The following is a 15,960-nucleotide window of genomic DNA, read 5'->3' on the forward strand; positions in this document are numbered from 1 at the left end:
ATCCTAGTATTCCCACCATCTCTCAATGGGAATTAAATTCCCTGAAATGTTTAGTATATTCAAAACATAACAAACAAGTCCTTGGAACTGAACGGATGAAGCGTTTATCTTCCTAAGGGAAATTATGTACAAGTCCTGTGCGACAATACTCCCCATCCTGAGAAAGCCATGACTACATTCATTAAGCAAACTCATCGGCTGGTCGTGGAGATGATTTAGTTAGATGCCATCTTAACAGTAGCTGTCTGGACTCGAAGGGAGACTCCCTTCTCTTTCCCTCCCCACTGTCTCTCAGTACCTAGCTGTTTTTCAACATATTTGTTAGGAAACCTTTCCAGAATAATCAAGCGTTATCCATGGGAGTTTGCCTCATCATTTCCCAATACGGCATTAACTTGCTAGTTTGATACCATCTACCACCTGATTATAACACTAGCTATACAACTGGACTAGACGAGCTTGCTTTCTGAAGTCTTCTTTAAAGTGAGGTGTTAGCCAAGATCTTACAGCGTACAAGTATATAATCTTATCTTAGCATCTTGCCCTATCACACTCTGTAAACAGAGGATGGCCTTACAGTTTATTAGCATTATGTAAACATCATTGATAAGAAGAAAATAATAATTTTCCCAAAATGTTACTTAGTTTTATGCAACAAATCAATGTTATTACAAAATTTAACCGAGTTTGCACACACTACTGAGTTTTTTCCTTACACGTATACCATAACATACTAATAGCTCTAGTAAACAGTTCTCATACGCCCTCTTAACCACTTTAATTTCATATCACTATTTACAACCTTACAAACACCACAGGTGGGGAAAACAGTCGTACACACAAAAAGCCATAGATCCTTAAAACATAACATAGCCTTGGATCAAAAGAAGGTGAATGAACACAATGGCAGTCGAGAACCGCCATGAGGAGAATTAGGCTTTTTGCTACCAAATTTGGTGTGTTTACTGTAATTGTCAAATAAATACTTAAAAGGCTATTACTACCTAACTGTTCTTCATTCAACAATAATTCAGGCTGGGTTTTTAAGAGTATCAAAACATTCTTAGAGAAGGTTATAACAACCTGTCTTTAGTCCAAAGAATATTTTGTCAATCCTTTAGAGTCACAACACAGAGACTATATTTAAATATAACTAAAATATTTCAAAAGGTCAAAGTAGAAGAAATACCACACACGGAGCATCTGACTGACATCACCTATTTGTAATTACGTGTTTCGAAAACAATCTTACCCAGTTTTCTCTAATGGCTCTTCACTGGAGTTAAAACCAAGATTTAGAACCCTTCTAAGTTTTATAGAAAAAGTAAGCTCTACTGCATGACACTGTATATTTACAAGCTCAGCAGGAAAAAAAAAAAAATAAAAAAAATTCAGGTAGTGGGAAGTTCTGCTAATTTGACAATTCCCACATAGGAGAAACTTTGAAATGTTTTGATTAGAAAAACAAAGCTTTCATGACATCATTCTGAAAGGAAATAGAACAGCCAGACTCCTCTGTCACCAACAGTCAAAGGAGTCTCCCATCAACAAGGGGAAAAAAAAAAAAATAAAAATCACAGCTCAGACTCCCGTGGGAGGTTCCAGGGTCCTGGCTGAATGGTAGGAATAATGCAACTGACCTCAGAAGCTCATGAGGAGAAAAGATTAAGAGAAAAAGAAATTAAATGATCAATACAGCATATATTATGACTTTAAACTCCCTCCTGTCAACATCAGATGGAAATTGCATAAGCAATTAAATCAGTTCTGCAATATCCCCTAAAAGGAATAAAATTTTCAGTAAGCAACTTTTGAAAGCAAACATGTTTTTTAGAATTGGAATGATAAATTCTGCAAAGAAATAAAAGAAAACAGATCTTCAATAAAGATCATGGTCAATAGTTATGCAAATAAAAATATTTAAAAACTAAAAGCAATCACTCAACAACTACAACTCACTGCTGTGAAAGCAACGTTCACCTTACAGAATAACCTCCCCATTAGCTGAAACATGCAAAAAAAAATCCAGTTGAATATAAAAGGAATGTTTACCTCCTCCCCATATTTTTACATTGTAAGGTGGAGACAAAAAAATTCTACAATTGAAACCCTGTCTGCCAGTCTCTCCTTTTCTCCCCATTCTTGCAAGTGACAAACATTTCAGAATTTGAGTGACAGCAGTCTTGCTTACAAAGCAGGTCCCACCGACAAAAACAACAGCAGAAACTTCAGTTTGCATTAGTATTTTCAGTAAGAAAACAGCCAGTGTTCACATACATAATTTTAAGTCTCTGGGTTCTAAGTTAAATGGAGGAAAGAGGTTCATCACAGCAACAAACCCAAGCTTGTCTGAACTAAAACTTTTTTGCTTTCAATTGCATTGACTTGCAATAGTGAACAGTTCGGAATGGTTCTTAATTACACATAGCCTTCAGTACAGGGCTGTTTTAAAACGCAAAGTGATACCTGCATGAGAAGATTCCAGTTCCTAAAATTCATTCCAAACAAAAACCCGTGGACCAAAGGAACCCAAAGCACTAGTAATACAATTAGACATATAAAATTTTGACCAAGTAAGAAAAATCAAAAAATCATAAATCTCAGTTTGCAAACAAATTGGTTGTTCCAAGCACAAAAGAGCCAAAGAGGCGGTAGAGCAGAAAACAGCCCTCAAAGAAAATGCAGCAGCTACTGAATCAATAAGACTGCTGCATAAGGTACAAAGTGTAATATGAAGTCATTAAATATTTAGTGTAAACCAAAATCTACTTTTAAGTTATCTATTACCTATTATCTTGTTCCAAGAAGTTTGAACTCCCCCCCCCCCCCAAATATCTTAAGCCAAGGTAAACTAATTTAGCTAGCAGCCTAATACAATGGGTCTTCTGAACTAAAGATTTCAACAGACAAGTCCTTGCCTGGAGTTGTAGACAGGTATAACGAATCTACCACAATGACCTATTATAAGGAAACTGTAATTTCGTTTATGAATAAACAAGTTACTCTAGTAGTTCGTGTGAATACCTGAGAGATTCAATGTTCTGGCAGAGCTTTTATTTATTTATTTATTAAAAGAAAAAGGCATGTGCTAATGAATATGATTAGAACTCTGCTTATCAATTTCTGTCAAAAGTAAGACCATTTTCTTTGGGTGACTGCCATATTTATTTCCCTCCACACATGTTTTTTAATAAAGAATGAGGTTCTTGTATAGTGTCCCTTAAGACCTGTCAAATATTGCAACAGAACAGCAGACTTATGTACATTTTTAGCACCATCTCATAAATCACTTTGGCTAAGTTTCTCTCCTATAAGCAAGACAAAGATCAGTTTACATTACAAGAAAACTTAAATCCAAAGCCTAAAGACCTCCCACAATACACCATTTTAAACGAGTATAAAATATTTAACCAGGTTCACTGTTTCATTCACTAAAGAATACATCAGGGAGGGGAAAACCAAGAAACAAGCTACCCCCAGTAATTCAAAGGTGATTGCACAGTGCTAATGTAAAGATAACTGGCTTGGCCTATGACACATCTGAACCCTCAATATTAAATCCTGCTTTGTTGAGAGAAGAGTCAGTGACCCTTAACTTCTATCTGGAGACTCTCTCATTAATGGTTTTGGTTTAAAATAACCATTCTTGCCAAAGAACAATTTTCTTCTTAACGTGCAATCTTCAGACCACTCCTCTAGAGTATCCTGTCATCACATACTGCTCTGCAATGGGTGAATCAAAAAATGGAAGGTACTTCAAGCAGAGCTCAGAAAGCCACGATTGCTGAGCTTCTATCCCCTACTTCGCTACCAATTTTGTCCATAGCCTTCAGTAAACACAATCCCACTGTGAAGGTTTATGAATCTACAAAAATTGAGGTATATTATGCTTTACTGCCCTAAAGAGGTAACTGTAAGTTTAATGTTCAGAAAGCCACGTAAAATTTTCAGAGGAAAGGCAATGTGCCATCGATTTAGAAGTTTTCCAAAACAAAATATAGAACTGAATGATGAATCTTAATTGTTCATACACCACTGACCGTTTAAAATTAACTTTCAGCATTTTGCCAGATAATTTTCCTTCATTTCTAGCATCAAATTTACTTTATTATTTCTATTTATTACAAAATATTTCCTGTGCACTCCACAGAGAAACAGATCTGTTTTATATACACAAATGCATTAGCATTAAAGACTGGACTAAGAGTACTTCCTAATTTCACACAGGACATGGAAAAAACCCCACAACAACCATTAAACAAAAGAATACATGTAGTAGCAGCAAGTTTCCTTCATTAACAAAGGAAAACATATTAATGTCAACAACTTGAGAAGAGATATTACAAGTGTCCTATGTGAGCCACTTCTCAGGAGTCTCTATTATGTGAACAAACATTACTACTGATGCAGAGTACTTTGTCTACAAATATGGCAATTCTAATTTTACAAAAATCTGGGCCTCGGATAATTTTAAGGATCAAATTTAATGCATGTATAGCTGGGATTTACAAGTGCGTCATTTTGTAATTTCTCTTTGAAGATGAGCCTTACCCATCTTAAGTTGCCAAGTTTCGCATATTTCACATCTTATGAACTCAGTTTGGCTGAAAAAAAAAAGAATGAAGTAATGCTCCGTGCACTCAAAAGGATTAAAATTTGGCATGACTAAAGTGAACAGCAGCTAACAATCTTCTAAAGTATTTCACACTGAAAAGCTCATCTGACTTCATAAAAAAGAACTCGTATGCAAAATCCATTGCTATGAGGCGCATACAGAAGTACTGCAAAACTGGAGTTCTTCAACATACAGCAATAGTTCCCTGCAACTTTTCAAAAAATCTGACGTGAATAATATAATTCAAGTGCTTTGAATAAATGAGTTTGATATATCACTAAAGACAAGTAATAACACAGCCCCAGAAGCAATCAACATCAGTAAAAGATAAATGTACAAAGAAGTCATGTGTTATTTGATCTCTACTCCTCTCATAATTTCTAACTTTCACAATTCTCATAGCATCAGCAACCAAGACATTAAAACTGTCATCACGTGTGCAGAAAATTCTCTGTTCTCCAAACTAAGAGATTCTGCTTTGATGCACAATTCTTTTCATATGCCAACGAGGCTTGAACCAAGAGGCACTTCAAACCAAGCTACGATTGTAGGGTTACACAATTCACATAAGTACCTGGAGTTCAGAAATTCAGCAAGAATCCCTTAGGTCAGAATAAGAGAAAAAGGGCTGGGAACTAATTTTGAAGTCTATGCACATCCTCTGAATTACTTCATTTTTTACATATAAAAAAATGATACTGCAATAACGAAGTCATGGTCAGAATGACAGCTGTTCACTCAGCATAGTATAAAACAGGGCTAACAACTCTCAATTCTTGAGTGGTCCAGGAAAGAGCAGAAAGATCAGTAATGCTCCGCCTAATTGTAGACTACTGGCAAATGACAGCTGCTTGGAAATTGGAGCATAAGTCCATAAGAAGAAAGAAGGCAAGAAAAAAAGACAGCTAAGCAAAGTGCTAGAACCTCAACAATCCTGTCATGCATGGAGAATTGCTGCTGGTCAGTGGACGCATCACAGCTCAAGCCACAGCTATGCGACCGCTAAGTAAGCAAGCACTTCCTATTTTTAAGGAAAAGGCAAGAAGCTTAAAAAAAAAATCCACAAAAGAAACAACAACAGCAAAAAAACCCAAACAACACTCAAAAAACCCCTAACAGATGGCTTCTTCAACATGGGAAACTTTTACCCCCCAAAATTCTGCATCATTTAAGGATTTTTGATATTCCAGGTAAGCAGCTACTTTTACTTTGGGAGAATCTCAAGTAACGTTTTTCATCACTCCAAAAAAAAGATAGGGGGAAGAAAAATGGAAAGGAGAGAGCAGAAACTACTTTTTGACAGTTAAGTTGCCAAAAATCAAAGCAGGAAAATGTGAATGATTAAAGCTTAAAAGGAAATGCTAAACATAATATTGACAATGACTTCTTACAGCACATTTTTAGCTGCTGAATGAGTTATTTTTAAAAATACTCAAGAATACGGATTATTTATGTCAATAAAAGAGCTGTTCTTTTTAGAATTTATAGTCACTGTACTGACTACAAAAACCCATTAGCTTTACCAGTCTCCCGAGTGTCTTTAGCTTCACAAATCTAACTTTGTACTATGTTTTAGCCATGTTCCATGCAGTTTTTTTAAGAAGTACTTCTGGTTAAAGTAATCTTAAATCTCCCTCTATTACCTCAAAGAAAAAAAAATAATTTATATGTACTCCAGAACAACTTACCCAAAATAACTTCCACCACACCAAAGAGAAAGAATTTTGCATATAATCATTTTTTAATCTCATGGGTTTTAGTGCAAATGTGTTTGAAATGGTAAGTAATTAGCATTTTCACCACAGAGACAACATATACTAAGTACTGTACTTTGATTTCCTCTGCTGAGATCCACTACATAGCTCAATAGTGAGCAATATGCAAAAAATAGTTAAGTTTATTACCAAGCATGAAATGCTACAAGTGTTTAGCAGTCTGATCACAGGAATTTATATCCCAGGTTATTTACTATTCCTGTGCTCTTTTTGTACAATCAGACTTCTGACATGCTAACACATATTTGTATAATAAATCAGGAGGGCTTCATTCAATCACAAATACATTCCCATACCCTCAACTGAACCAAATATCTTTATGAATTTCTTCCGTAGTGTTATTGTAGTTGTGTAACAGTTACATACTCTGAAATACATAATAAAGACTCCGATGGGACTATCACCTACCACGCAAAGCATTTTTAAAGCCTTCAACAAAACAAGTTGACATTTTATCCTCACAGTTTAAATGGAAGAAATCAGGATGCATTTAGGACAACATTTTTGACCACTGGGTGCCACTCTTGTTCTGTGTAAAATACACTGCCTGGCACTAACTCATTCTTCTCAGTCTTTTTTTGGTTTTTACAGCTTTAATCAACTCTGATTCCTCTAAATCGGAAGGAAAAGATGCAAGAATCTTTACACAAGTTTCTATAGAACACTTACTACTTTTCAAAACCTTTACTATTGTTTTTAGTCCCAATAATGCAGTTTTGAGAGAAGTCTAGTGCACATAGACCATTATGGTATATGAAGGATTTTTTTTATGGTGAAGTTACGTAGTAATCTAGTTATGCTATGTCTAAATCATCACATTCAAAGCCATGGATATCTACTGCAACTGCGTAGCCCTGTAGCACTGCATTGCCATTGCTACTATCAGCTTCATATTGAGTTTGCAAGGCCTTAAGACAGAGGCTTTTGCACAAGCTTGTCAGGCTTGCTCTGAGCTTTTCTTGACCCGCCTGAAATTTCTTTTTTTAACTTGGTGCGGTTTTAACAGCAATTTTTCTAACTGACCAGGTTTCTGTAGCTAACTTGGTTTACTTTTGTTGATCTTTGTATGGTACAACCACAGTTTTATATAGACAGCAGTGACAAGGAGTTATTCTACATAGAATGAGATATTTATGATTAACACCATAATGCAGTATATAGAAACACTGGCCTGGTATAAAAGCAGACACCTTGAGAAATGGAAACACAGAATGCGGCATATAAAAGTACAGCCATGAGATTACATTCTTAGATTAGACTGTTTATATTTCAGTTATACTAACAATTAATTCTTGTCTGAATATTTACTGTGAGTTTCATCCTTGTCCAAAAACTTTGAGTGTAACACTATCCTGTGCACTTTATTTATCATATCGAATAATCCCATATCAAACATCATTGCAGGCATATGTATATTACTGCCCTACTGCTTAATACTATTCCTTACATCTCACAGATGGGAACTTGCGGTACAGACTAAGAAGTGCTTGCAGTAATGAATATAATGTATGATGGAAATACCAATTCATCAGTCCAGCTGAGAAAACAGGGAGGTCAGAACAAGGCTACGCTAAACTTCACAATTCCATTATCCACCCCAGCAGCCTTTAAAATGGCACAGGTATCCTTCCACTGTATTGCAGCCCTAAGGTATTTGCTTCTGTGACTGCAGTATTAGACCAAATAATTCTCTGAAGTCATGTAAAAAGTATGACTGATCAAGGAAATGCACTAAATTACTTACAGTCCCAGGCCAACATCCCAAAGACGCTATCATTATGCCTCCTATCCTTACTAAACAAATGCTAAAATAGACTTTCATGTCAAACCATTTATTTAATTTGTACTTCAAACAATACAACCAGAAACCACTTTTGCACTGTCGTCTTTTACTTCAACAGATGTCCTTTCCCACATCCCTGTCATTTCATTGCTCTGCTCTACAGACTGTTTTGATAAGAAAGAAAAATGCTCTAAAGAGTTCCAGCCGATGCCTGGCACTACTGTAAATTCTTATAAAATACCTGTACTCAGGCTGCCGACTTATAGGATGATCATCCCTTGGCCATCTGTATCCTGATTCATCCTGCAAAACATACGTGCAAAACAATTGTGTGACGTGTATCTCAACACCAGAGGCGATGTACAGTTAGTTGCCAAATGGTACTTACTTACTGCAAAACGAAAGCATTTAATGAGCTAAAATAAACTACTAAACATTCATAGCAAAGTTCCTCTCAGTTTACTCACTCTACCCCATTCCTCTTATTTTCTTCCTCTATTAATACAAAAGAGAGCAACTTTGAGATGTTGTACAGAACACAAAACCTGCAAAAATTTCCAAACTATATACATGGGCCCTGACTTAAAAAAAAGAAAATTTTCCTCATTGAAATGTAAATTATCATCACTAGCTTGAAATTACAAAATTTCAAACAACTGGGTTGGAGGAAGCAGCAGAAATGACCTTTCAAAGGGAGCATAAATTTTGTACTTAAGCGCAGCTACTGGGAAAAAAAATGCGTTCAACACCATGACAGAATTTAAATAAAGAACAACTGTGTGAATTAAAAGGATAGACAGAAAACATTCAACAAGCTGTGTGTGCAAGGACTTGTTAAACAGAAAGATTTTGCAGTCATTCTTCTATTCATACAGAGGACTTCTGGCCACTTTTGTTTTCACAGTTCAGACTGAGATTTCCACAGAGCTGGACAAGGGTCCTTGTCTACGTCAATAGAGTAGCTAGGAACCATACGAAGCAGCAAACACGTATTACCATATAATCACAAGTCTTAGAAGCACAGTAACTGCAAAAAAGCAGCAAGTATGAAAACCTAGATGCTTTTTCTATTCATTCTGTTTCCGCTCATGAGAACTGCAATGTTCTGTCTGAAATAATACTTTAACTGTTCAGTATTCAAGAATTAATACGATAAACATCATAAAAACGTGAGAAGAATCACCTTACGTACACCTCGGTGTGGAGGGCCACTTCTTCGGTCATGGGCAAAACTGCGACCCTCTTCATAGTCTCTGTACTCAGCGTGACCGTAATCATCATATCGACTGTAATTCCCATCCCCAGGTCTTTCGAGCAGCGGTGGTTTCTTGGGCACAATGTTTACTACCCTATGGTAATCATCCTAAACCACAAAAAAACCAAAATCATATGGCTTTTAACAGCTGGAAATCTGTAGTGAATACACAAAAGTAAAAAAAACCAAAAAACAAACAACCCAAGTTATTTCTAAATATGGGACTATAAGAATCTTAAAGCTGAAACAGCATATGGGAACAACAAACATTAACAATCATGCCAGTCTGATGGTGGAATAACTTATTAAATCTAACTGGACACCATTCATATGCAATCCTTAGGCATTACAAGTTTTATTATTGGGGGACGTTTGTCAACATGGTTTAAGTTTCCTTTGAAAGCTTAAAGCAGTAGCATCAGCTACTTTTTTCTTGTTAAGCATTAGCTACATATATTTCCCAAAGACTTTAACTTAAGAATTCAATACAGAAAGTTACATCTGTAAGCCTGTAAAACAGAGAGCCCATTTGAAAATAATAACAATTCTCTTAATGTCAATAACATCCTCCACACTATGGAGATTATAGCGAAGACAGTCCTTGCTTCAAAATCTGAATAGATAAACACCTTCTCACTACAATGCAGCAGATGAGGATTCAGCTGACAGAGACAGTTTTAACACCCTCAGGTTTTCTTTTACTACAACTTTCAGATAGCATTTTGCTAGGATGCAAAATTAATTTATTGTATTTCCTTCAAATAAAATGTCATACACCATTTGCCAGTTAAGGAAATCCTTTGTTTATTAATCGCAAATTGCACAGTGGCAAGAGATACAAATTCAGTTTTCTAGAACCATGTCTTCTAGAACCATTATAAGCCAGCTGAAAATAAAAAGCAAATGAAAGCATGAATGCAAGATCTTGTATTTTAAGCCTTCATCCTTTACCAAGATATATTTCCTATGGGCCTTAAAAACACAAGCTATAAATGCAGAGACTTGAGTGAGCATGTGCAATTTGGAAGTGGGGGGAAAGATAATTTTTTTAATAGTAATAGAAGTCACAACATAATGCAGCAATACTTTTTGTAGAAAAATACATTAAATTCACAAACTGTTAAATATTACCATGCAAAAAAAAAAGTTAGTTCTGATTTCAGAGACCACCCAACAAATTCACTAGAGGGCAACCCAAAGCCAACCTACAGCCACACTGATGCAAAGTAGAGACTACATACATATTCATACACAGCCACAATGTTTCATCTACCCGCACCTCGTTAAACATCCTCCACATTTTTTTGCTGGGTGGTTTTTTTTTTCCAGTTTAGTGTCTTACAAAGAAGATGTACTCTGAAGCTAAAATCAAACTGCTCAGGGCTTTATCCTCATCCGGAAGTGCCCATCCCATAACTATACCGACATACAGAAGGACAGTTACCTGAAAGCTCAAGGTGTACCCACTTACAGTTCATTGTGCCAAGCCCTTGCAACTTTATGTTGTTTAGCAGGATCTGAAAGCACGTATTTCTACTATAATCTATACTAGATATATAATTAGCACATGATTTAGATTAGGATAAGTCTCTTGCTCTCCCAAACGAGATACTTCGTTCTGCATCACTGGCATGTCTCAGCTCCAACATATTAACCTGTCAGCAAATGCTATGCGTGTTCATAGATTGAATAAATTAATTCGATTTTAATTGTCTAGTCAAAATTAAGTCAGTAAAAGACCTGTAAAGGTGGACACAGATACAACGACAAAGGCTTACATGGAGAGAAACTGCTTGCCAACTATCTTGAATCAGCAGAGCTGTATGAGGAGCTTCATATCCTTCTTTCAGTAAGGCAGAGAGACACCAAATCTTGGTTTGCCCAGCTACTGGGGGTGGTGTTTTGGATAGTACTGATTGTGATAGATGAGTGTATTCTGCTAGTCCCTTCATCCCCAGCTCCAAACACATGTAATATAAAGCTAGCATTGAACTATCTACTTAGTTCTTGCATCAAAACAAGTGCATCACATCTTTTAAATTTTAAAGCAAATTTTCATAATGCATATGCCATGCATTGTTCCATGGACAGTTTGAAAGACTAAAAGAATTTAGGAATGCCACTGTTGCAATGGTTAAATTAAATTAGCCGTGTGTTAGCCAAGTCAAAAGTTGATTAAAAATATACGTCTGTGAAAATACATTCTGCCTTTCCTGGTGTCCTATTTCTGGTAAATATTTTGGAGAAACAGCTGACTAAATACCCTGTGCAAACTTATCTGATTTTCAGTTCCTGAAAATGCAGAAATTTTGTTGTTACCTGTAGAGAGAGTTAAAAATGTCACAGAGCAGACAAATACTAATACAGTACTCAGTAGAGAAGAGTACCTAACCAGTTACCAACATACCAACACTGGTACGCTTCCAAAACAAGCCGAAAATACGGTAGAGGGAACCCAGAAAGTACACTCAATCAGCTGTGCTGTTATTCCGATATTTAAAAGCCTTAACAGAAAAGCCAAATAACAGACACAGGTACATGAAATTTTATTATACTAAATGTATGCATTACTGAATGTACGAATGCATATGTAAATAAACAGATTGAAAAGTATTCTTAAAGTTCTATTTAAGGTGTAATAGCTCAAAAGCCAAAGCTACAACCTGTTTTTGTCCTTCTTTAGAGACTTCAGACAAAAGAGAAAAAAATAAAAATAATTTTACCCAACTCTTTGGCACAGAGTTTTTCTAAAAGCATTCTAAAATTATTCTACAGCAGAGTAAGCATAGCTTCTGTGTTTGCTTTTACAAGCATAACATACAGTCTCCACGTCTATAAAGTAGATTTCCGTTGACACTCTTCTTGAAAGCATTTCGCTTACAAGGCTACAAAACCCAATTTCTTTAGCAAAGATGTATTTTCAACATTTGTTATAAACACTTCCTTCTATACTTTACACATCATAAAAAAAACCCTGCCTCGCTGACAAGAACAATACTGAAAGTAGTCATTTTACTGCCGCAAGTCACTTCAAAGATGTATTAACATTAAAAAAAAGCCTATACAACATAGTATGGCCTTTGGTTCTCCAGAAGTTATTAAGAATCCTGTGCTTAATAACACAAAGAACTACACAAAAAAAAAAAATCAATTTATCAAAATACAAATATTCTAAAACATTTTCAACAGATTTGAAAAAAAATTCAAAACTTAGTTTTGTAGTCATCCTATTATCTCTGTGCAGATCCATTTGCTAGATTGTTGTCTTAAATGAACCAGAAAAGAATGGAACTTGGGGTATACTAGGAACTTAAATATGTACATAAAACCAGCCCTTACAGTACAAGACATGGTATAAAGGTATATTATAATGGTATAATGCTAACGAAACATACTATACACTTACGTCAGGATGAATCCTTGGAGGGAGACGTTCTCTTGGAACTCTTTCATAGTCATACCGCCCTTCAGACCACATTTCATCTCTTCGATACGCCACTAAACACAATAAAAATCCAATTAGCCAAAACCACACTCATTATGAATAGACGAAAGGATAGTGAGCATAGAAATAAAGGTTCCCAGACTTCTCCCAATATAACATATTATGCACAAGCCCTGTACATACACTTTTTTTAATTAGCCCTTTAAAATTAAGTCTATCTAGCTATAGAATGTAATTAATGAACTTTAAGCAAAAATAACTCACAGTATGTGCAAGAACAACTTAAAAAATGGAAATCAGTGCTGTATAATCAGTACAATTACAGGACTGCCAGCTACTATAAACAGCACTATTGAAATAAATGCACATTGCAAATACCAGCTGTACATATAAATTCATACACATATAACTTAGAGCAATTTTGATATTGTTCTGCTAAAAATAGCAGACTTTTTTTAAAAAAAAAAAGAGTTCAACTCCCATTTATTAGACTGAAAAATTTCTAATTTTCTATATAATATAAAAACTTTGATTGAATTATTTCATCATCTCAATCATCTGGAAAGCAGTTAAAACACAACACATCATTCAGTTAGCACAAAGCTACATGTTTTGAATACATGAATGAAATGCAATCTTAACATGTAGATTTCTCCTGGTTCATATTGGGAGCTAGCAGAACAACAACAACAAAAAAATCTTCTCTCCAGGAAAAGGTCAACATTAAATTCAAAGTCAAAATTAGTAATTAAATACAGGCGGAAACAAACCATCACTATAAGAGATTCCAGTCATGCTATGTTAGACAACACAAACTTGAGGAGCTGAAGCCTTTCTGATTATTATAAAGGTGACAAGTTGTATACTATATATATCATTGAAAATAGATAAGAAATTGCTAGAATTACATTCTTCAAAGTTGTCCTTCACAATGGTAGTTCTAGCTATTAAAAATATTCAATAAGAAAAAAAAATGCAGGACTTATTCAGAAGGAGAAATACATAACATTATCTACTTTCACAAAATAAAAACACTTAACTGGAAATAGACTTATGAGGCTATATAAAAATAGTGATTATTACAGATGTTAAGAATCAACATGACAAAAGGGTTTATTAACTGTAAACAGAGGTAGCACTAAGTCAGACATGTACTTCTGGGAAAAACAACCAATGCTTGCATCTTACTTTTCTGCCAGTTTTAGCAACTCTGCTTCTGAAGACCCATTCAATTACCTAAAAAAAAAAAAACTGGTTAGCAAAAAAATGTATAAATATTCTTAAGTATATTTTTTTCTTTTAAGTAATACAGACATTTAAAATCTAAATCTTTCAACCGCATATGCCCCATGACCTATCTGAACTAGTACAGAGTAATTCACTCAATTAGGAAAGAATATGAGTGACTAAGACGAATTCACAATATCAAAAAACTTCCCATGAGAAATTATTAACACTTTCCTAATAGATTCCATTTATCATCTTTTACTCACTATCTCAAGTCTCAGTTTTTCTTTCACTTGTTAGCAACGGCTTTTGGAAACTACTGTAAATGCTTTCTTAAAAAAGCTCAGAAAAACATTTAATATATTCACTTATATTTATTTAACTGCCTTTCAATATCATTAAGTACAGAAAAATAAGACTCAGTTACATGTGATGAGAAGCTAATGAAAAGTTTCATTTAACAAAATGCTTTTCCTGTGGTAATAGATATTAAATCCTGATGAAGCAGCTCTTTCCTCAACTATACTAAGCCTTTATGTTCAGAGATTTTGACCCTAGCACTGGTACAAATAAACCAGAATATCTTCTTAAAACTTTGTTCCATTTTATAACAGACTTGACCTTAAGTTCATTCCATAACCAAGACACAGGACTAGTCTGATGTGGACACAGGTTGTAAATCAAAAGCTGATTAAACCAACAGAGTTTGGTTGGTGCTGGTTTTGGTATGGGTAAGAGCTAGAGGGTTTGCTGTCCCTGCCCTTGCCAGTGCGCTCTGCATAGCAGTTACCAATTCTGAAACCACTGCTCATATTGCTGTGTTTGTTTTTCAGGCGTATCCATCAGAAGCACCTTCCTGGCACTTTCACAGTACCTGCCTCAAACTTTTCTTCATTCTCTACTTCAGGGACTTTTGCTAAAGCCTTAAAAATTCATACCAGGGGCTATACGTGCATTAACTGTTCTTAGGCCGACCCTGTGCCCTCTCCTTCCCATGTCACCAGGAGGATGCTCTATCTGCTCTGACACTGTCCTCGCAGTCCTCTCTTCTTTGTATCTAGAACAGCAGCCGAATACTCCTGTGTTTTACATGTACTGGGAGGGACAAAATTAGCCGAGGCAAGACAAAATCATTCCACTGAAACAGCATCACGCGCTCTTTTCTCAAAACACTTTGCCCCTGGTCCCTGAAGCCCAGCCCTTGCCCCAAGGTAGACCATTCCTTCTGTCCATACCTGCTTACGGCTGGTGAGTGCCTGAGCCTTCTGGGGTGCCTGCTCCCACCCCTGCTCATCCACAGCCCACCCGCCCCTCACATCCACATAGACTTTGGTACCCGATGGCGAGCCTCACTCAGCTTTTGGACCAACGGCAAGTATCAGAAGCTGGGTTCAGACAAGGTTTCCAAGTGGGTTTTTTTTTTGCATTTTAACAAATACAGTAGTGTCCGTGCCTTGCTGTCCACGGCAGTTACTGAAATTGTTAACTGAAGACGATGTCCAAAAAGCAACATATTTCAAATACATGCCACTGAAGCTAGGTGAAAACTTTCACATTATGCTGCCCTATCAGTCAAGCCACCTCCAACGTCCCCACACACATCACTGACAGCAGGCACTGACAATCACGTACGCGCTCTGCTACAAGGTCAGGCAGCAAGGCTGATAAAAACCACTCCCAGCTGTATCACTGTTGATGGACCTCGCTGAAACTAGCAAGAAACATCACCAGTATTTTGGCAAAACAAAAACACAAGCTGGAAAAATGGTAGAGATATACTATCACAAAAGCCAACAAATGGAAGAAAAAAAATATTACACAATTACGTCAGACAAGAAGTAAGTATGAAGGTGGAAAAAA

General features: G+C 36.0%; 1 protein-coding gene across 10 annotated transcripts in view; it reads right to left on the reverse strand.

Annotated features, from left to right (window-relative positions):
* PPHLN1 (periphilin 1) overlaps positions 1-15,960 on the reverse strand; it is a 76,556-nt gene that overhangs the window by 56,981 nt on the left and 3,615 nt on the right. For 3 of the 10 annotated variants that reach the window (XM_054202688.1, XM_054202699.1, XM_054202755.1), the window contains exons 2-5: positions 14,062-14,109; positions 12,835-12,926; positions 9,357-9,536; positions 8,415-8,476 (exon numbers count right to left, since the gene is read on the reverse strand). In XM_054202688.1, coding sequence (XP_054058663.1) covers positions 8,415-8,476; positions 9,357-9,536; positions 12,835-12,926; position 14,062 — 335 coding nt within the window. In that variant the 5' untranslated portion in view covers positions 14,063-14,109. Of the gene's footprint in view, positions 1-8,414; positions 8,477-9,356; positions 9,537-11,206; positions 11,748-11,835; positions 11,933-12,834; positions 12,927-14,061; positions 14,110-15,960 lie in introns of those variants that run through there. The other 7 variants (XM_054202718.1, XM_054202764.1, XM_054202725.1 and 4 more) reach the window with 6 other exon arrangements.

Source organism: Rissa tridactyla, chromosome 1 (assembly GCF_028500815.1).
Source record: "Rissa tridactyla isolate bRisTri1 chromosome 1, bRisTri1.patW.cur.20221130, whole genome shotgun sequence".
Lineage (NCBI taxonomy): Eukaryota > Metazoa > Chordata > Aves > Charadriiformes > Laridae > Rissa > Rissa tridactyla.